Source organism: Crotalus tigris, unplaced genomic scaffold, assembly GCF_016545835.1.
Source record: "Crotalus tigris isolate CLP2741 ecotype Arizona unplaced genomic scaffold, ASM1654583v1 scf7180000021252.422678, whole genome shotgun sequence".
NCBI classification, from domain to species: domain Eukaryota; kingdom Metazoa; phylum Chordata; class Lepidosauria; order Squamata; family Viperidae; genus Crotalus; species Crotalus tigris.
In genome coordinates, this window is record NW_024098420.1 from 64,880 (window position 1) to 92,500 (window position 27,621).

General features: G+C 47.7%; 1 protein-coding gene across 10 annotated transcripts in view; it reads right to left on the reverse strand.

Moving 5' to 3' along the window:
- MYO7A (myosin VIIA) overlaps window positions 1-27,621 on the reverse strand; it is a 129,224-nt gene that overhangs the window by 47,917 nt on the left and 53,686 nt on the right. For all 10 annotated transcript variants that reach the window (XM_039369805.1, XM_039369803.1, XM_039369804.1 and 7 more), the window contains 11 exons: window positions 26,304-26,462; window positions 22,733-22,825; window positions 18,181-18,275; window positions 15,267-15,351; window positions 13,647-13,865; window positions 11,851-11,958; window positions 10,763-10,972; window positions 7,040-7,243; window positions 3,664-3,840; window positions 2,222-2,311; window positions 173-300 (listed from right to left, as the gene is read on the reverse strand). In XM_039369805.1, the coding sequence (XP_039225739.1) occupies window positions 173-300; window positions 2,222-2,311; window positions 3,664-3,840; window positions 7,040-7,243; window positions 10,763-10,972; window positions 11,851-11,958; window positions 13,647-13,865; window positions 15,267-15,351; window positions 18,181-18,275; window positions 22,733-22,825; window positions 26,304-26,462 (1,568 nt within the window). The remainder of the gene's footprint in view (window positions 1-172; window positions 301-2,221; window positions 2,312-3,663; window positions 3,841-7,039; window positions 7,244-10,762; window positions 10,973-11,850; window positions 11,959-13,646; window positions 13,866-15,266; window positions 15,352-18,180; window positions 18,276-22,732; window positions 22,826-26,303; window positions 26,463-27,621) is intronic.

A 27,621-nucleotide genomic window follows, 5' to 3' on the forward strand; every position in this document is an offset into this window, starting at 1 on the left:
TGATTTCACAGTTGTGGCACCCTCTTGATTTTTTTTGACCTCTTCCCTGTTATGGCCTTTAAATACTGGGGCACAACACTCCTCTGATGGCAGTGGGTTGCTGTTATTTTGGGGTACACCTCTGCAATGCACACCTGGAGCATTTTTGCTTCCCCCCTCCGGATTTTCTAACCTTAAAGTTGGCCTCAAGATGCCGTTCCCAATAATAAAATGCAGTTTCTCCAAATTGGATGTTGGGCGGTCCTCCAGCATGCTGTTCCCCTGGACGGTGGACTCGCCATCATGAAGGCGCTTGGTCACCTGAGGAAGCAACAGGGCACAGGTACAATTTGTGAAATAGGTCAACCTGGCAGAATTCTCAGTCCCCAACCCAAGGCAAGCTGGAATGTGAAGATTCATTTCTTCACCCTATTCTCAATCTATCTAGAACAGGGCTCTCCAAAGTTGGCAAATGGAAGACTGGTGGACTTCAGAGGGTGGCCAGCTGAGGAATTCTGGGAGTTGAAGTCTACAAGTCTGAAATTCTGGGAGTTGAAGTCTACAAGTCTGAAATTCTGGGAGTTGAAGTCTACAGGTCTTAAATTCTGGGAGTTGAAGTCTACAGATCTTAAATTCTGGGAGTTGAAGTCTACAGGTCTTAAATTCTGGGAATTGAAGTCTACAAGTCTGAAATTCTGGGAGTTGAAGTCTACAAGTCTGAAATTCTGGGAGTTGAAGTCTATAGGTCTGAAATTCTGGGAATTGAATTCTACAGGTCTTAAATTCTGGGAGTTGAAGTCTACAAATTCTGGGAGTTGAAGTCTACAAATTCTGGGAGTTGAAGTCTATAAATTCTGGGAGTTGAAGTCTGCAAGTTTTAAAGTTGCCAAGTTTGGAGACCGACTGATCTAGAACAATGATGGTGAGCCTATGATGATGCGTCCAATTTTCGGAGGCTCCAGAGACCCCCAAGAGTAGATCCCTCTCTATGACTCCCGGAGGTCTGCAGGAAAGGAGAGTCTGAAGAGGAGCCCAGAGACGCCTCTTTTATCCAGGTTGAAGGGTGGAGATGACAGTCAGCAGTGTCAAGGGAGACACTTTTCTAATGTTTTGACAAGCCGAATTCCAATAAGTTCGCCATCACTGGTATTCCAATATCTGAGGGGTTGTCACAAAGAAGAGGGGGTCAGGTTGTTCACCAGAGCACCAGAGGGAAGGAGGAGAAACAATGGATGGAAGCTGATCAAGGAGAGAAGCAACCTGGAATTAAGGAGAAACTTCCTGACAGTGAGGACAATCAAGCAGTGGAACAGCTTGCCACCAGAAATTGTGGGCGCTCCGTCGCTGGAAGATTTTAAAAAGAGACTGGACAATTACCTGACTGAAATGGTACAGGTCCTCCTGCTTGAGCAGGGGGCTGGACTAGAAGACCTCCAAGGTCCCTTCCAGCTCCTATTCTATTCTATTCTATTCTATTCTATTCTATTCTATTCTATTCTATTCTATTCTATTCTATTCTATTCTTTCCTGTTATTCCATTCCATTCCATTCCATTCCATTCCATTCTATTCTTTCCTGTTTTTCCATTCCATTCCATTCTATTCTATTCTATTCTTTCTTGTTATTCCATTCCATTCCATTCTATACTATTCTATTCTTTCCTGTTATTCCATTCCATTCCATTCTTTCCTGTTTTTCCATTCCATTCCATTCTTTCTTGTTATTCCATTCCATTCCACTCCACTCCACTCCACTCCACTCCACTCCACTCCATTCCATTCCATTCCATTCCATTCCATTCCATTCTATTCTATTCTATTCTATTCTATTCTATTCTATTCTATTCTATTCTTCTGTCCTATTCCTTATTCTGTCCTTTTCCCTATTCTATTCTATTCTATTCTATTCTATTCTATTCTATTCTATTCTATTCTATTCTATTCTATTCTATTCTATTCTTCTGTCCTATTCCTTATTCTGTCCTGTTCCCTATTCTATTCCATTCTATTCTACTGATCTGGAATCAGTCTGCAGAGCAAGGGGGGAGAGAACCCCCCCCCAAATCCCAGCTTCCACCATCAACATAAGATGGTCTTTGATTTACGGCCAATTTGTTTAGCGACTGTTTGTAGTTACAACCGAAGAAAGACTTATTACTCTAACCTGGAAAAAGCCAAGTTCCTCCACTCAGGCCGTGATCAGAGGGCTGGATGTTGGCTTAAGCATGACAGGAGTTACTCACCTCTTCGGTTAACTTTGATTTTTTCTTGAGGGTTAAGGAGACCAGTTTCTGTCGCACGCTGCTTTTCTTGTGGCCATCTAGATGGGCACTCTGTAAAAAAATGTCCCAGAGTTAGGAATAATCACACCTTATGCCAGTGTTTCTCAAGCTTGGCAACTTTAAGACCTGTGGACTTCAATTCCCAGAATCCCCCTGTCAGTGTACGCTTATATTTCTTTCGATTTCCATTTCTTTATTCCATTTCTGTTATTTCTGGGTGTTTTTCCCCCCCCCCCCAATTTCTATTTCCTCATTTATTTTTTATTATTTCTATTTCTTCCTACTTCTATTTCCTGGTTTCATTTCATTTCTTTTATTTCTGCTTCTATTTCCTTATTTCAATTCTTATTTTTTTTCTATTTCTTTTTCCTTATTTCATTCCAATGCACGCTGCTCCAGATACCTTTAAATATTGCTATCAGATCTGCTATGGTAGCTTAAACGAAGTCAAGAAACAGATGCCTCATAAACTACTGGAATTCTACATTTTAAATGTATAATAACAGAATCTTGAGAGCATGGCGGACATTTTTCTTCTCTCCTCTTATAAGAAAGATAAAAAGGGGGGACAATAGGATAGAATAGAATAGAATAGAATAGAATAGAATAGAACATATAGAAAATAGAATAAAAATAGAATAGGACAGAATAGAATAGAATAAAAATATAGAATAGAATAGAAAAGAATAGAAATATAGAAGAGAACAGAAAATATAGAAAATAGAATAAAAATAGTAGAGAATAGAAGAGAACAGAAAAGAACAGAACAGAAAATATAGAAAATAGAATAAAAATACAATACAATACAATACAATAAAAATATAGTATAGAATAGAATAGAATAGAATAGAATAGAATAGAATAGAATAGAATAGAATAGAATAGAAGGTGGAAGGGACCTTGGAGGTCTTCTAGTCCAGCCCTCTGCTCAAGCAGGAGAACCATTTAATAATAAAATAGAATAGAATAGAAAATATAGAAAATAGAATAGAATAGAATAAAACAGAATAGAATAGAACAGAATAGAAAATAGAATAGAATAGCATAGAATAGAATAGAATAGAATAGAATAGAATAACAGAGTTGGAAGGGGCCTTGGAGGTCATCTAGTCCAACCCCCTGCTCAGGCAGAAACCCTATTTCAAACAATGGCTGTCCAATCTCTCCTTAAAAACTTCCAGTGTTGGAGCATTCACAACTCCTGGAGGCAAGTGGTTCCACTTCAGTGCTTTCCTCACTTCTGTTTGACTGGGCAAAGTTGACGCTTATCTAACGATTGTTGGATTCCTTCCGCAAGGCCCATCTGGGTCCACTTCTGTGGTTCCTACTCTGTGAGTATCTTGCTCTTCCTTTCCCAAAACAACAGAAATGAGGAACAGAAGCTTTGCCAGCTTCCTACTTACTTCTCCTTCGCTCTGAAGGGCCTGGAGCTCCTTCTTGTACGACTTCTTCCCCAGCGTCTCATAAATTTTGGTCATGACCGGGATTTTCTCGCTGCCGTCGCTCATCGCGGTGTGATATTTGGGCTCCGGGAGGTCCCCCATAAAGCGAAGGACGGTGATCCACACCGCCAGGGCTGCCTGGTTTTGGCGGGAAAGGAAATTGAGGTAGTCCTCGACTTACGACCACAATGGAGCCCAAAATGTCCGTCGCTAAACAAGACAGTGGTTAAGTAAGCTTTGCCCCATTTTACGGCCTTTCTGACCACCGTTGTTAAGGGAATCCCTGCCATTGTTAAGTGAGTCACACAGTCGTTAAGTGAGTCTGGCTTCCCCCCCATTGACTCTGCTTGTCAGAAGCTCACAAAAGGGGATCACGTGACCTGGGGACACTGCAACCGTCATAAGTCCATGCCAGTTGCCGAGCCTCTGAATGTTGATCAGGTGACCCTGGGGATGCTGCAATGGTCGTAAGTGTGAAAACGGTCGTAGATCGCTTTTTTCAGTGCCGCTGTAACTTTGAACGGGCCCTAAATGAAACTGCGGTAAGTCGAGGACTATCTGTACAGGGAGTTCTCGACTTACGACCGCGACAGAGTCCAAAATTTCTGTCGCTAAGCGAGACATTCATTAAGTGAGCTTCGCCCCGTTTTATGACCTTTCTTGACTCGGTTGTTAAGGGAATCCTGGCTGTCGTTAAGGGAGTCACAAGGTTGTTAAGTGAATCTGGCTTTGACTTTGCTGGTCAGACGGTCGCAAAAGAGAATCACGTGACCCAGGGGGACGCTGCAACCGTCATCAGTAAATGTCAGTGGCCAAGCCTCTGAATGTTGATCACGTGACTGTGGGGAGGCTGCGACGGTCGTTAAGTGTGAAAAGCGGTCGCAGGTCCCTTTTTTCGGTGCTGTTGTAAATTCAGACGGTCGCTAAATGATTGATTGTAAGTCAGGAGTACCTGTCAGAAGCCAGCGACTGACCTCCACAATCTGCCCTTTTATTTTCTCCCCAGCTGTCCAATTCGTAGTTTTGGGTTTATCATGCTTCTAGCGGACTGGGAGATTCTTAGCACCCCTGCCCCATTTAAGGGGCGCCTGTACTCGGGGCCATTGTTAGGTTTTGCCGCCAATACCATGATTTTCCTGGGAAATATATAGTGTAGTAGTCTTCCCTTTGCTTTCTACACCGCTGTGCACAGGTTGTTAACGGGGCTGCCACCACACTGTGTGCTGTTCTTCTGAATCCGTTCCAACCAAGATGGCAGTGTTTCTCAACCTTGACCATTTTAAGGCATGTGGACTTCAACGCCCAGAATTCCACAGCCAGCATTGCTGGCTGTGGAATTCTGGGAGTTGAAGTCCACATGCCTTAAAATGGTCAAGGTTGAGAAACACTGCAATATGGTCTCCGCCTTCAGTCGATACTGGGGAGCCAGCTGCCACTCACCAGGCCTGTTGGTCCACGGGAGGTATTTGATTCCCTCCAACCCGCCATTACAGCATAAAAGCCATAATGGGTACGGCCCCCCAATCCGCCACTGGGGACGTGCTCTGTGGGGGTTCCAGGCTCCCCCTAAGAACCTCTAAGGCAGGGTGTTAAACTCAATTTTATTGAGGGCCGCATCAGCATTGCGGTTGCCCTTGGGGGGGGGGGCGGGGTGTGTGGCCGGGGGGGGGCCTACTGGGTGGGTGTGGATGGAGTGGGTGTGGCCTATTGGGTGGGCATGGCCAGCTCGTTCGCGTCAAGGTTGCCTGTGGGGGCCTGGGCAGGAGTGGGACAGATCTGAGGGTCTCTGGCAGAAGGGGGTGGGACTGGCGCAAGTGCCAAGGCATGGTCCACTGGAGGAGCCTCATTGCCTGCTGAAACCCTTCCGCTGGAGCCCATCAAGCCAGATATGTGAAGTAGTCGAGGGCCATTTGCTGGCCACTTCCAGGCGATGGTCCATTTCTTCATTCCCCACAAAGGGGGACCCCTCCCCAGCATGCACCCAGGGGGCAGGGCCGACACGGCAGGCGTCAGTTCCTCGCTGTTTCCGGACGGCCTTACGTAGCTAAGACTGAATGCGTTGCAGCATAGATGGCCAGCACAAAATCGTACATTGGCTTCCGGCCGGCCTGGGCCAGGGCCAAGGCAGCGGGGGCCGTTCCCTCACTGTTTCCAGGACGGCTTCACAGGCCACACGAAACCACTTTACGGGCCGCATCCGGCCCCCCGGGCCTTGTGTTTGACATGTCTGATCTAATCTATTCATTATATCTATCTATCTATCTATCTATCTATCTATCTATCTATCTATCTATCTATCTATCTATCTATCTATCATCTAATCTATTCATTATCTGTCTTGTTTATATCTAATCATTCATATATCTAATCATATCTATCTATCTATCTATCTATCTATCTATCTATCTATCTATCTATCATCTAATCTATTCATTATCTGTCTTGTTTATATCTAATCATTCATATATCTAATCATATCTATCTATCTATCTATCTATCTATCTATCTATCTATCTATCTATCTATCTATCTATCTATCTATCTATCTAACTATCATCTAATCTATTCTTTATCTATCTTTGTTGTTGTTAACTGCGAAGTCGTGTCCGACCCATCACGACCCCATGGACAACGTTCCTCCAGGTCTTCCTGTCCTCTACCATCTTCTGGAGTCCATTTAAATATCTACCTATCATCTAATCCAGGGGTGTCAAACTCAGTTTCATTGAGGGCCGCATTAGCATTGTAGTTGCCCTTGGGGGGCCAGGTGGGTGTGGCCAGGGTGGGTGCGGCCTACAGGGTGGGCATGGATGGAGTGGGTGTGGCCTTCAGGGTGGGCGTGGCCAGCTCTACACCGTTCACGTCAAGGGTGCCTGTGGGGGCCTGGGCAGGAATGGGACAGATCTGAGGGTCTCTGGCAGAAAGAGGTGGAACCAGGGCAAGCGCCAAGGCATGGTCCACTGGAGGAGCCTCACTGTTCCTCTCAGGCCATGCCGGGGGGGGGGGGGCTTGTGGAGCTAAGACTGAATGCGTTGCAGCATAGATGGCCACCACAAAATTGTACATTGGCTCCCAGCCGGCCTGGGCCAGGGCCAAGGCAGCGGGGGCCGTTCCCTCACTGTTTCCAGGATGGCTTTGCGGGCCACATGAAACCACTTTGTGGGCCGCATCCGGCCCCCCGGGCCTTGTGTTTGACATGTCTGCTCTAAGGCCTCTAAGGGACCGGTTTGGACAAAACTCAGCAGCACTTTTTCACGCGGCTAGTGATAAAAACAGGATTGCCAACCTCCAATAAGGGATATGGCAGAAGAAGAAGAAGCAGCCCAAGGAGACTCACCAGCTGGTCTCCTTCGTCCTCGTGGTACAACAGCGGCTGCTTCAGAGGCCGGCGTACGTATGTGTGCGTGGTGGTGCCCTGGAAGTATGTGGCGGCGAATTTGGCAAATTTATACTCCGACAGGTCCTCTTGTTCTTCCTCAGGGAGAGGGAGCGCCGTGTCTAACTCATCTTCTTGCAGCATTTTCCCAACTCTTTCAAGATCCTGCAAAGAAGATTTGACTCAGCTCAAAGGTTTTGCCCAGAAGTGTGGAGTGGAAAGACTCAGTTAAGGCCAACTCGTCCCAAAGATCCTTTTTTTGCCTCCCCCCCAAAAAAGGCAACTGGACTTTCTTTGTTTTTCACTCCTCGTCCAAGAAGCTTCTCCCGTTCTGAATGTAATAGTAATAGTAGTAAAGTTGGAAGGGACCTTGGAGGTCATCTAGTCCAACCCCCTGCTCAGGCAGGAAACCCTACACCATTTCGGACAATGTCAGGTCCCGCCTCGGCTCCTCCCTCAGAAAAACACCACAGGCATCATTTACTGAGAGAAAGTGATTGCAGAGAAGCAAGGTGGAGATCTGAAGTTCCCTTGCAAAAGCATCAAGCTAAAAGTCCCATCTTTTTGGCCCCCAAACTGACGTCCCAGCCCAGTGGTGGCGAACCTATGGCATGCGTGCCAGAGGCGGCACTCAGAGCCCTCTCTGTGGGCACAGGCGCCATGCCCTGGAGATGGCAACCGTCCTTCTTCAACCAGCTGCCCACTAACTCACCGAGCTCCCATGTGGCCAGATGTATCCCAGCATGGCTGGTTTCCCTCCTCCCCATCTTATCTCTCCTGGCCTCGCATGCTCCCCTTTTCCTGGGCACGACGCACTGCACTGCCTCCTCGGCTGTCGGCCATCCGTCCAGCTCAGAGGCCGCTTCTCTGAACTGCTGGTGGTGGGCTGTGGAATCCCAGAATGCACGGGTTGAGGGCCGGCAGGCTGTGGCTGCTGACGGACACTGTCGGCCCCCATGTGCTTGCTGGCCTCTGTGTGTGGCCAATGGTGTCAGGCAGCAGCCACCCTAATGGCACCTCCGCCCTGCCTTGCCTCACCCCGAAGGACGAGTCTCCTGCCCACTGCCCCACTTGCCAGAGACCCCCTGGATCTCCCCCAACCCTGTCCGGCCCCCATAGGCATCCCTCCCCATGAGCAACATCGAGGTGACCATGCCCAGCTTGGTCACACCCACCCAGTCTGCCATGACCACAGCCATGACCACCCAGTGGGCTACGCCCACCCGGCACCCGGCGAGAAATAAGTGGGCTTTGGGTTGCAGTTTGGGCATTTGGGCTCTAAAAGGTTCGCCATCACTGCTCCAGCCCATCAGGAGTTGATCCGCTGGTGGGTGAAGACGTCGTGAGAACTTTAAGCCGAAAGGGAGATAACCGTCCGTTCTCTGGAGCTGGTCGGCAGGAGTTTAACCAGATGGCCCTGGGGGTTCCCCCCCACACACACCCTAATTCCCATGCAGATACATCAAAGCAAAAAGTAGAAACAACGCGGGAACACCCTCAATCCACAATAGCTCGTGTTTCCCGCTCCCTTTTGAAACGGCGGCGTTCCGATAAGGAAGTGACCCTGACTGAACGGTAGAGGATGGAAGGATTTACAGTCTATTCCTTGCGGTCATCTGGTCGTTGGTGCTCCCTCTGAGAATCGTTCAGGGCCACTTGAAGGTTTATCTGCGCCCTTGGGGTTACTCGAATAGTGCAAATAGGTGTGCAGCCTTTTTTGGAACTGCTGAAAGGATTGTGTCATGCCTCCATCGGAGGCTGAATCTGCGGAGGAAAATGAGCTGGAATGGGACCCGATGGAGGGCGAGGGAGAGGGGTCTGCGGCTTGAGAGGAATGTGGGGAAGAGCAGGCCAAGGCAGGCCAGGGCCCTTCAGGAATGGGACAGGAGGAACAGGAGAGGCAGAGCTCAGGTGATGAGCAAGGGCCAACCCCTCCTGATCCTAGAGCACGGAGAGTGGAGAGAAGGAGGGAACAACCCAGGCAGGCTCAATTACTCAGGCTCAACTACTCGGGAGGAGAGCGTCCCGCCCTTCTCCACAAGGCACACACCTGGAGACTGGGACTTAAGGAGACGCTGTGGGGAGAGGCATTTGTCGGGAACAAACGCTGATTCCTTGGAGTTTTGTGTGTGTTGTTGCTGATCCCTTGTTCTGTGACTTCTGCTTGGAAACCCGGAAACTCTGACCCTTGGACTGGCTGACAATGTCGCTTGGATGTTTATAGGCCTCGGAAGGCATTTTGGCTTCCCTTTTGAGACTGTTCAGGCAAGCGTGTATTCCCGCAGATTTGTCAGGTTTATGACGAATGTGTCATTCTTTCTTATCTCCGTGACCTTGAGTAAATTCCTCTCCTAAATCAGACTGTTTGTGAAACTACTTCCAGCCAGAGGTGTGTGTGTTTTCCTTTGTTTGGAGGCTTGCCAGCAAAAGTGGGAGCCTTTGGGGAAAATTTGGAGCAATTAAAGGGCGGCTTGAATTGCCAGCGGACTGCATTGCATGAGATAGGGAGTGTCGTATTCGTCCCCCTCTATTGAGAGAGGGCTGCTCAATTTTAATGTAATTGGCCTCTTTGACCCCTCTTTCAAACCAGCAGTCCTCTCTGCCCAGAATGTGGACTTGGCTATCTTCAAAAGTGCACAACTGAATTTGCACAATCCAGGTGACCCTGAGGGCACAGATAAACCTCTAAGTCAGTGGTTCTCAACCTTTTTAATGCCGCGACCCCCAACCGGTCGTAAGTCAATGACTACTCAACTGGTCGTAAGTCGAGGACTACTCAACTGGTGCAGCACCGTTTGCAGAATGGGACTTTTGGCGGGCTCAGCAGGGCAGAGACAGCCTGGACAATTCCTATTGGCTTTTGAAAGACAATAGAATTAGACTCTATTCAAGAGAGTCTATTCTATTGGCTTTCAAAAGCCAATAGAATAAAAGGGAGTAGCACAGCTAAGGAAAAGGGGGAAAAAAATGACGGACTGTGTTGTTTGGCGACCCCCGTGAAATGGTCGTTCGACCCCAAATGGGGTCCCGACCCACAGGTTGAGAACCACTGCTCTAAGTGGCCTCAACGACTCTCAGAGAGAGTACTAATAACCAGATGACTGAAAGGAATACAAATCTTTCCATCCTCCACCATTCAGCTAGAACTGAAGAAGCTTCTCGGATGAGAAGCGAAACATCTTCAAGGAGAAACAAAGTCCGGTTTGAAAAAGCACTTTTGGGATAACCGTGACCTGGAGGACTGAGAATCTGCACAGACGTTGAAGGCCAACTCCTTGCAAAGGCCAGGAATTCAAAATAGGTAGTCCTCAAATTACGGCCACCGTTGACCCCCCCACACACATTTCCATTGCTAAGCAAGACCGTTGTTAAGTGAGACATGCTCCATTTTACGACCTTCCTTGCCACAGTTGCTAAGTGAATCATTCAGTCATTAACCAAATCTGGCTTCCCCCACTGAGTTTGCTTGTTGGAAGCTTGCTGTGAAGGTTGCAAACGGCGATCACACGATCCCGGGACAGCGCAACCGTCATAAGTACCCGCCAGTTGCCAAGCATATGAATTTTGATAGCCATAAGTCATATTTTTCAGTACTCTTGTAACTTTGGTCACTAAACAAGTGGTTGTAAGTCAAGGACTATCTGTACTTCCTTAACCTCCCGACCATCTGTCAGACTTGCTTACTTCAAAGCCATCAGGCGCCTGTCCTTCCTGTCCCGGCAGCGTTGCTGTCGTTCCCAGGAATCCAAACATTTTGTCCACCATGTCTGAATCGTTCACGGGTTCGTTCCGAGCCTTCTCCATCTTCTGCAGAAGTTCCTTCTTCCGACGAGCTTCTTCTTTTTCTTTGATTTCTCTTTCCGCGTCTTCCCGAGCCAGCTGGGCCAGGCGCAACTAGAAAAAATAAGAATGAGGAAAGAATAAGAGAAAAAAAAAAGAATAACAGACCTCGGAGGTCTTCCAGTCCAGCCCCCTGCTCAAGCAGGATGTCATGGTTCCTCTACCATTTCAGACAAATGGTTGTGCAATCTTTTCTTGAAAACCTCCAGCGATGGAGCACCCATAACTCCTGGAGGCAGGTGGTTCCACTGGTTAATTGTCCTCACTGCCAGGAAATTTCTCCTTAGTTCTCGCTTAGAGTCTATGACTCTATGACCTCCAAGGTCCCTTCAACCCCTAAGAATCTGATTTTATGACCTCCAAAGTGCCTTCCAACCCTAAGTGTCTATGATTCTATGATCTCCAAAGCCCCTCTAGGAGTCTATGACTCTATATTCTCCAAGGTCCCTTCCAATCCAAGGAATCAATGACCCTATGTTCTCCAAGGTCCCTTCCAGCTCTACGATTCTATGACCTCCAAGATCCCTTCCAACCTTAGAAGTCTATGATTCTACGACCTCCAAGGTCCCTTCCAACCTTAGGAGTCTATGATTCTACGACCTCCAAGGTCCCTTCCAACCCTAGGCATCTATGATTCTATGACCTCCAAGGTCCCTTCCAACCCTAAGCATCTATGATTCTATGATCTCCAAAGCACTTCTAACTCTAGGAGTCTATGACTCTATATTCTCCAAGGTCCCTTCCAGCCCTATGATTCTATGACCTCCAAGATCCCTTCCAACCTTAGGAGTCTATGATTCTACGACCTCCAAGGTCCCTTCCAACCCTAGGCGTCTATGATTCTACGACCTCCAAGGTCCCTTCCAATCCTAGCTGTCTATGATTCTATGACCTCTAAGGTCCCTTCCAACTCCAGGAATCCATGGACCTACCTGATGTTTTTTTTCTGCTTCCTCCTTGGCTTTCTTTGCACCCATTTCCTTCCTCAACCGTTCCTCTTCCAGCAGACGTAATTTTTCTGCTTCCAGCCGTCGGTAATACTACAGAAAGAAACAGAACATCACCTCCATGGATTTACTTTACTAACTAGCCTCCCAGGTTGGCTGGGGTAGGCAACCTTGGCTCTTTTATGACTCGTGGACTTCAACTCCCAGAATTCCTGAGCCAGCCATGCTGAGGGGAAGGGGAGAGGTTTCCAAACTGAGCCACGCTGGCTGAGGAATTCTGGGAGTTGCAGTCCGCCAGTCATGAAGGGGCCATAGTTCCATGTTGGCTGAGGAATTCTGGGAGTTGAAGTCCATGAGTCATGAAGGGGCCATAGTTCTCCCATGCTGGCTGAGGAATTCTGGGAGTTGAAGTCCCTGAGTCATGAAGGGGCCATAGTTCCCCCATGCTGGCTGAAGAATTCTGGGAGTTGAAGTCCACGAGTCATGAAGGGGCCATAGTTCCCCCATGCTGGCTCGGGAATTCTGGGAGTTGCAGTCCACGAGTCATGAAGGGGCCATAGTTCCCCCATGCTGACTGAGGAATTCTGGGAGTTGAAGTCCACAAGTCATAAAAGATCCAAGGTTGCCTACCCCTGGTGTAGATGAAATGGTTCAACAGTTTGAAGTTATGGACAAACAAGATGGATTTGGGAGGTATGCAAAGTGTGTTGTTGTTATTATTATTATGGTTGGTTGGACAATCAGCCAAATGTTTAGACTGGATTTAGCCATTTCATCACCTCAGCCATCAAATTGCTATTAGTTTCTCTGAACATAGAATATAAAGTAAAATCAAAATAACAGGAAAACAGGGGAGGAAAAAAGCAAGACGAGAAAGTAAGGGTAAAAGGATATTTTGCTTTTATATGTAATTCGACATTTTAATCATTTTCATTGTTGTAATGTTTGCTCGTTTGTATTATTTTTTTGTTTTGAAATGTTGTTGAAGTTTTGATTGTAATGCATGTTTTGAATTATGAGCTGCCCAGAATCAAATAAATAGGAAAAAAGGAAACAAACATTGACTTCCTACTGTTTTTAGTTCAGTGGCATAAGATAATAACATCACACTTCAATTTTCTAGCTCTACATAATAATATATACTATCCATTTGTATAACAACAATCCTATCTCATTAGCAAAAACCACTCCGAACAAATGGGATCATCCAGTGGCTTCTGCCTTTGCGATTGTGATGACATACACACAACAACACATATGTATACCTGCCCTTTGTGTCCAGATCTGTGCATACCTGAGCAGCTCACGGCAATGTAACACAACACAATTCATGTTGCTCATTTCTGGGCAAGATCTGTTTAATTTGTAAACATTTTAACCTTCTACTTTATATTTTACATTTTGCGTCATGCCTTATTTTAATTGTGACGCTTCTGACGTGAATAAACAAACAGCAAAACCCAAAATCAAAGCTTCCAGGTGTTTTTTCCCACCTCAAACACAAAGTCCAGAAACGGTTTCCCAGTGAAAACAAAGTGAGATGTGTTCTTTTTTTCTGACTAAAACAATCAACTTAGCCATCCCTCCTAACTCCAGCTGTTTTTCCAGCCAGCTGTGGCAGTTTTAGCACCTACCGAGTCCTTCCCGAGCACCTGGGATAGGCAGATGTTGTTCGATTGGGGTTCAAAATCTCCTTGCAGGATGTCAGTTTTCCCAGAAAACCATTCCCATCCACCCCCGGTCCTAGTTGGATCTTTGAGGGTTCCGCGTGCGAGTCTCACCTCCCCTTTCAGCCGCTTGTAGAGTCGCCGGGCAATCATCCCTCGCCCGTAGGATTGGATGGTGAAGACCGCCCAAAGGCGGTGGCGGAAAGCGCGACGCACCAGGAAACCCCGGCACCTGGCCTGGAACTCGATGATGCGCTGGCGAGCCATATGGTACTGCCGGTGGAGCTTGCGGGAACGATAGAGCGCCTGAAGCCTCAGGAAGCCGATTCGCATCTGGGACCAGGAATCGGGAAGGACCAATTTACAAGCAGATTCGGGGAGAAGTGAAATTGGGGGGGGGGGGTCAAGCAAGAGGGATGACCGATGGATGAAGAGCAAAGATGTTGTGGAAGGGGCCCCCACCCTTGGCTACTGTACGACTGGTGGACTTCAACTCCCAGAATTCCTCAGCCAGCATGGCTGGCTGAGGAATTCTGGGAGTTGAAGTCCACAAGTGGTTAAGGTTGGAGACACACACACACACACACACACACACACCATTGTATGCTTCAAGGAGAGCCTGAAAAGGGGCAAGAAAAAGCCAAGGCGAGTCCATACAGGCAGTCCTCGACTTACGACCGCAACTGAGCCCGAAATTTCTGTCGCTGAGCAAGACAGCTGTTAACTGAGTTTTGCCCCATTTGACGACCTTTCTTGCCACAATTGTTAAGTGAATTGCTCCAGTTGATAAGTTAAGTCACCCGGCTGTTAAGTGAACCAGGCTTCCCCTATTGACTTTGCTTGTCAAAAGGTCGCAGCGCCCCGTTTGCATAGCTGCGGTGCCCTGTTTTTGCCACGTTGCGCCCCGTTTGCATAGCTGCGGTGGCGCTAACACGAATGGGGGTGAATGTGCACCCACATGTGGGTGCACTGGCCAGCCCGTTCCACAGCCCAGTGGCCAGCAAGCCACGGCCCTGCAGGTTGGGGGATCCCTGCCCTAAATTAAACTGAATCATATACCATTAAACTACTAGACTAGGGGTAGGCAACCTTGGCTTTTTTATGACTCGTGGACTTCAACTCCCAGAATTCCTTAGCCAGCCATGCTGAGGGGAAAGAGAGAGGTTTCCAAGCTGAGCCATGCTGGCTGAGGAATTCTGGGAGTTGGTCCACAGGTCATGAGGGGGCCATAGTTCCCCCATGCTGGCTGAGGAATTCTGGGAGTTGAAGTCCCCGAATCATGAGGGTGCCATAGTTCCCCCATACTGGCTGAGGAATTCTGGGAGTTGAAGTCCACGAGTCATGAAGGGGCCATAGTTCCCCCATGCTGGCTGAGGAATTCTGGGAGTTGAAGTCCCCGAGTCATGAAGGGGCCATAGTTCCTCCATGGTGGCTCAGGAATTCTGGGAGTTGAAGTCCCCGTGTCATAAAAAAGCAAGATTGCCTACCCCTGTACTAGACTAACGTACCCTAAAGTAAACCCACTAAATTAGACTAGGCTCACTTCTCTAAACAACACTCCACTACATTAAAGAAGACTGGAGGGTGGAGGGGTAACCCAACATGGCTAGATCATAGCTTAGTGGCAGAGTCGTCCTCTCTATGCAGAGCGTACCAGGTTTGCAGTAAAAAAGCATCTGCTGGAAGCTGAAGGAGGCAAAGGACAGGATCTCGGCAACATTCAGACGTACTTACAGCTTCGTAATTTCGCCGACAGTTGTAGCCTCTCCAATTCTGTTGAATCACGAGTGCCGCGTTCCTCACTTTCAAGAAATGAGATCTGGGAAGAAAATTGCAATATCGCTTTGAGGCATTTATCCTTGAACAGGGTCTTTATCTGCTCTGTTTCCTGCTTAACCACTCAGCAACCAACACTTCACTCCCCATTGAACTGGTGAGGTTACCTACACTGGCGAGGAAACGTCTGCAGGAAAAACCACCAAGCTCGGAGAAGACCCAACATCCAATAATAAGTGGATTGTCTTTTCAAAAAGGAAAAAGAAAAGGTGGGGAGTGACATCAGAGTTCTTGAGAAACGGAGTAAACTCCTGCATTGCAGAATCAAAGTTTGTTTGGTTTCGGGTTGGAAGCGTTCCGAAGAAGGTGGTAAAAAAGTAGCCAGGATTGCATGATGAAAAGCTGGTTTCTTTTTACACCTGATGGCACAGACAGCTTAAAGTTCACAGTTGCAGCCCCCAATGTGGTTTTTTAAAAAAGCCTTCCTGGCTCGCTGCAAATATTGTGGCCGAAGAATTTTTCTTCTCCTTGCAATCGTGGAGAAAAATTCACCAAAGCTGCCTCTTCTTAATGAGTTAACCATGTTAACGAGTTACGTGTTAAGGAGATAAAATGTCAACATTTCAAAGGTCGTTTTGGCAGGTCCTCAAATTATGTCCGTAAAGCACAGGCAGTCCTCGATTTATGACCACAATTGAGCCCCCCCAAATTTCCATTGCTAAGCAAGACAGACGTTCGGTGAGTTTTGCCCCATTTTACGAATTTCCTTGCCACCGTTGTTAAGCGAATCACTGCGGATGTTAAGTTCGTAACACGGTTGTAAAGTGAAGCTGGCTTCCCCCGTTGTCAGAAGGTCGCAAAAAGGGGATCCCGTGACCTTGGGGGACACTGCAACCGTCGTAAGTAGGAGTCAGTTGCCAAGTGTCCGCAGGGAGGCTGCAACGGTCGTTAAGTGTGAAAATCGGTCCTAAGTCGCTTTTTTCAGGGCCGTTTTAACTTTGAACGGTCACTAAACGAAGGGTTGTAAGTCGAGGAGTCCCTGCAGCTGCCCGTTAGCATAGAGCCTAGTCCAACCACCTTCCAGAAAACGGTAATTCTTTTTTAGTGGACTCTTGTTTTTCTGCATTCAGGAAGAGTCTCTTATCAGAAACTTCAATTAGGACAAAGTTTATTTCCTTTCCGGACTCCCAAACATGCTTGAGACCAAAGTTAGAGTTTTTTTCCCACTGCTGTGCGGAAAGGACCCATCAGCCACCCCACCCTTTGCCTCAAGCAGGCAGGATACCTTTTCGGGTAGGCCTCGACTTACAATCATTCACTTAGTGACGGTTGCAGACGGTTGAGCGGGTGAGGATCGAACCTCTGGCAGTGGGCAGAGTTAGCCTGCAATACTGCATTCTAAACACTGCCCCACCACAGCCCACCCTTCCTTCCTTCCTTCCTCCCCTCCCTCCCTCTCTCCTTTTCCTTCCTTCCTTCCTTCCTTCTTCTCTCCCTCCCTCCCTTCTTCCTTCCTTCCTCCCTCCCTCCTTCCTTCCTCCTTTTCCTTCCATCCTTCTTCCCTCCATTCTTTTCCTTCCTTCCTTCCTTCCTTCCTCTCTTCCTCCCCTCCCTCCCTCCCTCCTTCCTTCGTTCCTTCCTCCCATCCTTCTTTTCCTTCCTTCTTCCTTCCTTCCCTCCCTCCTTCCTTCCTTCTTGCCTCCCTCCCTCCCGCCTTCCCTCCCTTCTTTTTCTTCCTTCCTTCCTTTCTTCCTCCCTCCCTCCTTTTCCTTCCATCCTTCTTTCCCCCTTCCCCCCCTCCTTCCTTCCTTCCTTCTTCCCTTCCTTCTTTTCCTTCCTTCTTTCCTTCCTTCCTTCTTTCTTCCCTCCCTCCTTTTCCTTCCATCCTTCTTCCCTCCCTCCTTCCTTCCTGCCTCCCTCCCTCCCTTCTTTTCCTTCCTTCCTTCTTTCCCCCCTTCCCCCCCTCCTTCCTTCCTTCCTTCCTTCTTCCCTTCCTTCTTTTCCTTCCTTCCTTCCTTCTTTCTTCCCTCCCTCCCTCCTTCGTTCCTTCTTGCCTCCCTCCCGCCGGCCTTCCCTCCCTTCTTTTCCTTTCTTCCTCCCTCCCTCCCTCCCTCCTTTTCCTTCCATCTTCCCTCCCTCCCTCCTTCCTTCCTCCCTCCTTCCTTCCTCCCTCCCTCCTTTTCCTTCCATCCTTCTTCCCTCCATTCTTTTCCTTCCTTCCTTCCTTCCTTCCTTCCTTCCTTCCTTCCTTCCTCTCTTCCTCCCCTCTCTCCCTCCTTCCTTCGTTCCTTCCTCCCTTCCTTCTTTTCCTTCCTTCCTTCTTCCTTCCCTCCCTCCTTCCTTCCTTCCTTCTTGCCTCCCTCCCGCCCGCCTTCCCTCCCTTCTTTTCCTTCCTTCCTTCCTCCCTCCCTCCCTTCTTCCTCCCTCCCTCCCTCCTTTTCCTTCCTTCTTCCCCTCCCTCCCTCCCTCCCTTCCTTCCTTCTTCCCTCCCTCCCTTCCTTTGTAATAGTACTTAGACTTATATACCGCTTCACCGTGCTTTACAGCCCTCTCTAAGCGGTTTACAGAGTCAGCAAATTTTCCCCCAACCATCTGGGTCCTGATTTTACCAACCTCGGAAGGACGGAAGGATGAGTCCACCTTGAGCTGGTCAGGATCGAACTGCCAGCAGTGGGCAGAATTATCCTGCAATTACTGCAATTTCTATCCACTGTGCCACCACGGCTCATGTTTAACTGATCCATGACACACAGAAGAAAAGAAACCATGCAAGGTTTCCTTGGAAACAGAAAACCTTCCCGACCACGGTCACAAGTAACAATTCCCAGGTTACGTTTCACGCCCAGAAATATTAGCCGGCTTTCCCAGATACCTGTCTTTAAATCCACGAACCACTTTCTGAATAAGGATAACCTTGTTGGTAATGGCCTTGTCCCGCTCAATTTCCAACAGCATGTCGTGGTGATCCTGGAAAAAATAATATATATATATATATAGCTGTGGATTAATGATGATTAGTTCCTAGTTCAGTGGTTCTCAACCTGTGGGTCGGGACCCCATTTGGGATCGAACGCCCATTTCACGGGGGTCGCCAAACAATGCAGTCCGCCATTTCCCCCCCCCCATTTCCTTAGCTGTGCTCCTCCCTTTTATTCTATTGGCTTTTGAAAGCCAATAGAATAGACTCTCTTGAATATAGTCTAATTCTATTGGCTTTCAAAGGCCAATAGGAATTGTCCAGGCTGTCTCTGCCCTGCTGAGCCCCCCAAAAGTCCCATTCTGCAAACGGGGCTGCACCAGTTGAGTAGTCCTCGACTTACGACCGGTTGGGGGATCGTGACATTACAAAGGTTGAGAACCACTGTCCTAGTTGAATGGCAGGCCTTGTGGTCACCGTCTATGTGTGCCATACACAAAACGTGCCTTTTTAATTTAGAAATTAGAGAAGGATGAAAAAGAGCCATTCCAGGAAGTCCTCAATTTATGACCACAATGGAGCTCAAAATTTCCCTCGCTCGGCAAGGCAGTTGCTAACTGAGTTTTGCCCCATTTTGTGACCTTTTTTCGCCATCGCAGCCGTTGTTAAGTGAATTGGGACATCCTTAAGTGAATCTGGCTTCCCCCCCCATTGACTTGGCTTGTGGGAAGGTTAGCGATGGCGATCATGTGACCTCGAGATGCTGGAACCGTCATTGCTACGAGTCAGTTGCCAAGCCTCCGAATTTTGGATCCCGTGACCACGGGGATGGTGCAACAATGCTTGTCAAGTGTGAAAAACGGTCATATTTCACCTTTTTCAGTTTCGTTGTAACGTTGGTCGCTAAACGAATGGTTGTAAATTGAGGACTATCTGTACCCTAGAGCAGAGGTTTCCAAACTTTCTGGGCTCATGGACCGGAGGGAAGGAGAGCAGCTGCCAAACTGATGTGCATGTGCGCGTCCTCGCAAATGTGGCCATGCACACGGGCACGGCACTAGCGGCCCCATTCATGCATGAGGCATGCTCTGGTGCCATGTGCATGCACGAACAGCCACACACCTCCCGTGGCGGCTAGTGGCCCCATTCACACATGCACAAATGACCACGCAACTAGTGGCCCATTCAGGCATGCATAAACGGCTGCACACAGCTGCCCAGCACTAGTGGCCCCATTCACACATGCACAAACGACCACACAACTTGCCCGTCACTACTGGCCCATTCAGGCATGCACAAATGGGCCGCGCACAGCTGCCCGGGGCTATCAGCCCCGTTCTCACCCATGTGCATGCGCCAACAGGACCACCGGCATAGTGACCACAACCCAGGAATGCGCACCCACATGTGCACACAGCGGCCAGCCATTTCCACGGACTGCTGGCCAAAAGCCTGCCGCCCGGTCCTAGACTACGCCCCATAGGTTGGGGACCCCTGCCCTAGAGATTTCTTTTTTATATATATAATTTTTTATTTTTCTAAACTCTCCCCCATACATATACTGTAATATTTATCAGATGTTAACCTACATTCTTTTTACATTCATATATAAGATACTTTTAATAAAATGAAATAAATACATACACATGACTTTTGGTGTTGCTCGCCCATTTTTCCCCTTTCACTGTGTCCACACTCTTTCTTCTCTACCTTCTTTCTCCCTTTCTTCTCTTCCCTACTTCCCTCTTCTTCCTCTCCTCTTCTCTTTCCTTCACCACTCTCCTCCCCTTTCTCCCCACTTCTCCTCTTCTCCTCCAACCTTCCTACTTCCTTCTCCCCTCCTTCACTCTTTTCTCTCTCATCTCCTTTCTTCCCTCTCATCCCTCTTCAGATACAATTCATGCCCTAGAGCAGTGGTTCTCAACCTTTTTAATGCCACGACCCCAACCGGTCGTAAGTGGAGGACTACCCAACCGGTCGTAAGTGGAGGACTACCCAACCGGTTGTAAGTGGAGGACTACCCAACTGGTCGTTAAGTCGAGGACTTTCCCCGCCCGGGAGCGCCGCGCATGCGTGGTGCCGCCCCCTGTGCCGGCCGAGGCGTACCTGGCAAGCGGCAGAGACGGCGCAGGCCGGCCACCGGCTGGGCCACCAGCTGGCCCAGCCCAAGGGAGGTAAGGCACCCGCCGGGCCCCACGCGCACCAGCAACCCTCCCTGCGCCCACCGGCCTCCCACCCCTGGCCCTCTTTTCCTTACATTTTTAGTAGTTGCTCAGCAGGGAGGGGTGGAAGCTTCCAGACAGCTCGCCTTCGCTGCAGACAACTTGCAGCACCGTTTGCACAATGGGACTTTTGGCAGGCTCAGCAGGGCAGAGATAGCCTGGACAATTCCTATGGGCTTTTGAAAGCCAATAGAATTAGACCCGTGGTTCTCAACCTGTGGGTGGGGACCCCATTTGGGGTCGAACGCCCATTTCAGGGGGGTCGCCAAACAACGCAGTCCACCATTTTATTTTCCCCTTTTCCTTAGCTGCGCTACTCCCTTTTATTCTATTGGCTTTTGAAAGCCAATAGAATAGACTCTCTTGAATAGAGTCTAATTCTATTGGCTTTTGAAAGCCAACTTACGAATAGACTCTATTGAAGAGAGTCTATTTTATTGGCTTTCAAAAGCCAATAGAATAAAAGGGAGTAGCACAGCTAAGGAAAAGGGGGGGGGGAAATGGCGGACTGCGTTGTTTGGCGACCCCCGTGAAATGGTTGTTCGACCCCAAATGGGGTCCCGACCCCCAGGTTGAGAACCGTTGGTCTAGAGATTTCTGTTGCTCGCCTGAAGCATCAGCAATTTTATTTGCATATTACAGGAAGTCCTCCAAGGTTGAGGAGCCCTAATAATAGTAGTAAAGTTGGAAGGGACCTTGGAGGTCATCTAGTCCAACCCCCTGCTCTGGCAGGAGACCCTATTCCATTTCAGACAAATAACTGTCCAGTCTCGTCTTAAAAGCCTCCAGTGATGGAGCACACCCGCAACTTCTGGTGGCAAGCAGTTCCACTGGTTAATTGGTCTCACTATCAGGACGTTTCTCCTTAGTTCTAGGTTGTTTCTCTCCTTGATGGGTTTCCCTCCGTTGATTAAATGAGCGTCGTCTCGTATCCTTCAGGCATGAAAAAAAAAAGCCAACACCCCTTGCACTTGGGTTCTGAATTTTGAACAGAAACCTGCTCTTCTTAAAGCTGAAAACTTTTCTCCTCGTCTTTTCTTTGCGGGATTGCTTCCCAGAGGGCTGAAAATAAAATCTCCTGTTTTGCAGGCAGAGCCAATGATCTGAGGAGACCTTTTGAGCTGCAGATTTCCAAGCTTCCTGCTCAACACAATTGCACAACACTGATAACACTTTCTGGAAAGGGAGATTTGAACAGCTGAACATGAGATAACGGAGGGATTTGAGGAGGAAGCAACAGATTGTAGCTGGAATGGATTCAGCTGACTTCTGTTTTTTCCCTCTGGATGGGCAAAAGTCTCCCAATCTAGATATTTGTCCCTGCCTCAAAAGCTACCCCCATGGGGAAAAAATGGGAAGAAACAGCATAAATACGGCACTTAAAAAGAGGTTTTAAAGAAGAGACTGGACAGCCACTTGTCTGAAATGGTATAGGTTCTCCTGCTTGAGCAGGGGGCTGGACTAGAAGATCTCCAAGGTCCCTTCCAGCTCTATTCTATTCTATTCTATTCTATTCTATTCTATTCTATTCTATTCTATTCTATTCTATTCTATTCTATTCTATTCTATTCTATTCCATCCTGTAATTCTATTCTATTCTATTCTATTCTATTCTATTCTATTCTATTCTATTATATTCTATCCCATTCTATTCTATATTTCTATTCTATTCTATTCTATTCTATTCTATTCTATTCCATTCCATTTTATATTTCTATTCTATTCTATTCTATTCTATCCCATTCTATTCTATTCTATTCTATTCTATTCTATTCTATTCTATTCCATTCCATTCCATTCCATTTTATATTTCTATTCTATTCTATTCTATTCTATTCTATTCTATTCTATTCTATTCTATTCTATTCTATTCTATTCTATTCTATTCTCATTCCATATTTTCTATTCTATTCTATTCTATTCTATTCTATTCTATTCTATTCTATTCTATTCCATTCCATATTTTCTATTCTATTCTATTCTATTCTATTCTATTCTATTCTATTCTATTCTATTCTATTCTATTCTATTCTATTCTATTCTACTCTATTCTAGCCAGTGGAACGACCTGCCTCCAGAAACTGTGAATGCTCCCACACTGGAAGTTTTTAAGAAGAGACTGGACAGCCATTTGTCTGAAATGGTATAGGGTTTCCTGCCTGAGCAGGGGGTTGGACTTGATGACCTCCAAGGTCCCTTCCAACTCTGTTATTCAGTGGCCACCGCTTCTCTTTTTTCCTGCTTCCTGAAATCTGATCTTATTTTGAAATAATCGGCCACCGTACCTTTAGGAAGATTTTGGTCTTGCCAATCTGCCAGTCATCATCTCTGCCCAGGACAGCTTCAGCGATGCGCTGACAGGTTCCATGCAGATCCCCCTGGAAGAAATGAGTGAGAACAGATTTCAATGCTTGCACCAAGTGGGGGAGAGGGGGTTGACTAGATGACCACTGAGGTCCCTTTCAACAGTACAAGTCTAGGAACATGTCGCTAGTCCTCAAACGTACAACCTCAGCAGGGGCTAGAATTTCTGTTGCTAAGCAAGGCAGGGGAGTTAAGTGAATCACACCCATTTTACGACTATTTTGCCACTGTGGTTAAGCAAATCAAAGACGACATTAAGTGAATCACATGAACGTTAAGCGAATCTGGCTTCCCCCCGGTGGTCATGGAGCTGCCTTTTGAGCAATATTTTGGTCATTAAACACGGTATTTACTTCTGGAAAAAACGAAACCCAAGTTGCTAGTCCTCTGGATTACAGAAAGCCAGGATGAGGGCAAGAAGCAAAAACGAAAAGAAAGACCAAGAGAGAATCTTAAAAAGGAATATAAACACAATTATGGATACGATACAGTACAGGGAGTCCTCGGCTCACGACCACAATGGAGGCCAAAACTTATGTTGTTAAGTGAGACATTTCTTAAATGAGTTTAGCCCCATTTTACGACTTTTCTTTCCACCTCTGTTAAGTGAATCAATGCAGTCATTAAATTAGTCACACACCTGTTAAGTGAATCCAGCTTCCCCCCCCCCCCCCCCGTTGACTTTGCTTGTCGGAAGTTCGCAAAAGGGAACCACAGTGACCCCGGGGACGCTGCGACCGTTGTAAATACGAGTCAATTGCCAAGCATCCAAATTTTGATCACGTGACCCTGGGGATGCTGCAACGGTCATAAGTGTGAAAAACGGTCCTAAGTCCCTTTTTTCAGTGCCGTTGTAACTTCCGAATAATCACTAAATGAATTGTAATAATAATAACAACAACAACAACAACAAATGCATATAAAGTCAAAATTGAGAAGACAGCAACAGACAGTAAGTGCCGCCTATGCAAAGCAGCTGAAGAAACAGGGGACCACCTGGTAAGCTGCTGAAAGAAGATTGCACAGAGTGACTACAAGCAGCGGCATGACAAAGTAGCAACAATGGTGCATTGGAAGATATGCAAAAAATATCATTTGCCTGTAAGCAAAAACTGGTGGGATCATAAAATAGAGAAAGTCATAGAAAATGATAAAATTAAACTGCTCTGGGACTTCAGAATTCAAACAGACAAGCACCTGCAACATAACACCCCAGACTTAACAATTGTCGATAAGAAAGACAAAAAAGTCTGGATAGTGGACGTGGCAGTGCCTGGAGACAGCAGAATAGAAGAGAAAGAACTGGAGAAGATAACAAAATACAAAGACCTACAAATAGAAATAGAAAGACTGTGGCAAAAGCAAGCAAGGGTAGTACCAATAGTCATAGGCTCCTTGGGTGCAATCCCAAAACAACTGGAGCACCACTTGAACACCACTGGCATTGACAAATTCGCTATTAGTCAATTGCAAAAGGCGGCCTTATTAGGAACTGCTTCCATCCTGCGACGATATCTGTAATACCATCAAACATCTACATCTGCCTATCCCAGGTCCTGGGTAAGGACTCGATAGGTAGACAAAATGCCAAATCCAGTCTGAACATCTGGCTGACTGTGCGATGATCCATAATAATAATAATAATAAAGTTGGAAGGGACCTTGGAGGTCATCTGATCCAACTCCTTGCTGAGGCAGGAAACCCTACACCACAGGTCGGCAACCTGCGGCTCCGGAGCCGCATGGGGCTCTTTGGGCCTTTCCCTGCGGCTCCCAGCCTCCTCTGCCTTTGCAGAGAGAGACAGAGACAGAGAGAGGCAATTGCGCTTCCCTGTTTCTCTCTCTCTCTCTCTCTCTCTCCCCCCCCCCCCGTGTGTGTGTGTGTGTGTGTGTGTGTGTGTGTGTGTGTGTGTGTGTGTGTGTACACAAAAGAGAGTGCACTCACAGTGTTCTCCGAGGAGCTGAAAAGCTTACTGGGCGGAGCTCCTCCCTTCGCTGCGTCTCTGCAGGAAGCAGGAAGGGCAGGAGAGAGCTAGCTAGCCCAGCTAGGCTGACTCAGGAATTCTGGGAGTTGAAGTCCATGAGTCATAAAAGAGACGAGGTTGCTTACCCTGAAGCTTGTTGGACAACAGCTTGAAGCTTGCCAGGTGAGCAGCAGATAGGAGAGGGGGGGGGAGGGAGAGAGAGAGAGAGAGAGAGAGAGAGAGAGAGAGAGAGGAAAGAGAGAGAGAGAAAGAAAGAGAGTGGGGAAAGAGGAGTGGCAGACCAAGGGCAGAGAGGGAGGGAGGGAGGGAGAGAGAGAGAGACCCTTTTGACATCTAAAATGAAGATAACACTGCATATATCCTTTTTTTACCTGTGTGTGTATGTAATTTTATTCTCTTAAAGCATTCTCTCGGTGATCATTGTTTTAATAGTATGGATATTCCCAAGAGTCATATTTTTACTTTTATTTTTAATGTGTGTGTGTGTGTGTGTGTGTGTGTGTGTATACACACACACATACACAAACACTCTCTCTCTCTCTCTCTCTCACACACACACACACACACACACACCTATAATAAAGGTAAAAAAGGATATATGCAGTGTTATCTTCATTTTAGATATCAAAAGGGTTTTGCAGCTCCCGGTGTTTTGTTTTTGGTGGGAAACGGGTCCAAGTGGCTCTTTGAGTGTTTTGGGTTGCCTACCCCTGCCCTACACCATTTCAGACAAATGGCTGCCCAGTCTACTTCTTAAAAACTTCGAGTGTTATAAGTTGAGGACTCACTGCACTTTATACACATGCTGTGTTTCAGTGTCCTATTTATACCTATTTAATCTGCTCATTCAAATATAATTTGGAGATGCTTTGGACAGGAATACAGAAAGCCAAAAAGCTGCATCCACAGCGAATTGTGGATTTGCTTCACGAAAGATGCCACCTGTTTAACGACAGCCATGAAAAAAAGTCGTAAAAGCAAGTGTGGGATGTCCTGCTTAACAGCCAGCCCGACTTACAATCGCTTAATTGCTATCTCAATTATAGTCGTAAGCTGATGGCTACTTGTATTTTATCTAGGTAATTAAGAGCACTTACAGGGTGACTCTTGCAGGTACTGGAAGTCCTCAACTTACAACGGTTCGCTTAGTGACCGTTTGACATTTCAGCGGTACTGGGAAAAGGGACTGATGACCGTTTTTTACACTTACGACCGCTGCAGCATCACGTGATCAAAATTTGGACAACTGACTCATGTTTATGACGGTCGCAATGTCCCAGGGGGGTCACGTGATCTCCCTTTGGCGACCTTCTCACAAGCCAAGTCAATGGGGAAGCCGGATTCACTTAACAACCGGCTTGCTAACTTAACAACTGCAGTGATTCGCTTAACAGACATGGCAAGAAAACGGAGCAAAATTCACTTAACGAATGTCTCACTTCGCAACAGAAGTGGCTGGCAAGGAATGGTGGGTTTTTTGTGGTTTAAATAGGATTATCCATCTCTACCTGCTTGTAGGCGGGTTTCACCCCCGGCATGAGAACTCGGTATCTGTCGACAAATTCCACAAAAGTATAGCGGATTGGATAGCCCGCCCTGCGGATCCGGATGGTTTCCATCATGCCGGAATATCTCAGCTGGCGGACGCAAAGCTCCCGATCGAACAACTACAAAGAGAAAAAGTGGCTTTTAATTTCTCAGGATCACATAGGACAGTGGTGGCGAACCTGTGGCACGGGTGCCAGAGGCGGCACTCAGAGCCCTCTCTGTGGGCACGCGCGCCATGCCCTGGAGATGGCAACCGTCCATCTTCAACCAGCTGCCCACTAACTCACTGAGGTCCCATGTGGCTGGATGCATCCCAGCATGGCTGGTTTCCCTCCCTCCACATCCCATCCCTCCTGGCCTCGCATGCTCTCCTTTTTCTGGGCACGACCCACTGCATCGCCTCCTCAGCTGTCGGCCGGCTGTCCAGCTCAGAGGCGACTTCTCTGAACTGCTGGCGGTGGGCTGTGGAACCCCAGAATGTACCGGTCGGGGGGCCGGCAGGCTGTGGCTGCTGACGGACACTGTCGGACCCCATGCGCTTGCTGGCCTCTGTGTGGGGGGGCCAATGGTGTCAGGCAGCAACCACCCCGGTCCCTGCCTCGCCTTGCCCGCGGTAATGGCACCTCCACCCTGCCTTGCCTCACCCCGCAGGACGAGCCTTCTGCCCACCATCCCATCTGCCAGAGACCCCCTGGATCTCCCCCAACCCTGCCCGGCCCCCATAGGCGTCTCTCGCCACGAGCAACATCGAGGTGACCATGCCCAGCTTGGCCACATCCACCCAGTCTGCCATGACCACAGCCATGACCACCCAGTGGGCCACGCCCACCAGGCACCCGGTGATAAATAATTGGCTTTTGGGTTGCAGTTTGGGCACCTGGGCTCTAAAATGTTCGCCATTACTGACATAGGAAGAATCTTCTAGGGCACAGGCCTTCAAACTTGGCACGCTGGCTGAGGAATTCTGGGAGTTGAAGTCCACCCCTCTTAAAATGGTCGAGGTTGAGAAACACCAGTTTAGCTCTTTCTGAGTTAGCATTATTTCCCCCTCACATCATGTCAGGGGTCTTCAAACTTAGCCCTTTTATGACTTGTGAGACTTCAATTCCCAGAATTCCTCAGCCAGGCATGCTGGCTGAGGAATTCTGGGAGTTGAAGTCCACACCTCTTAAAATGGCCTAGGTTGAGAAACACCAGATTAGCTTTTTCTGAGTTAGCATTATTTCCCCCTCACATCATGTCAGGGGTCTTCAAACTTGGCCCTTTGATGACTTGTGG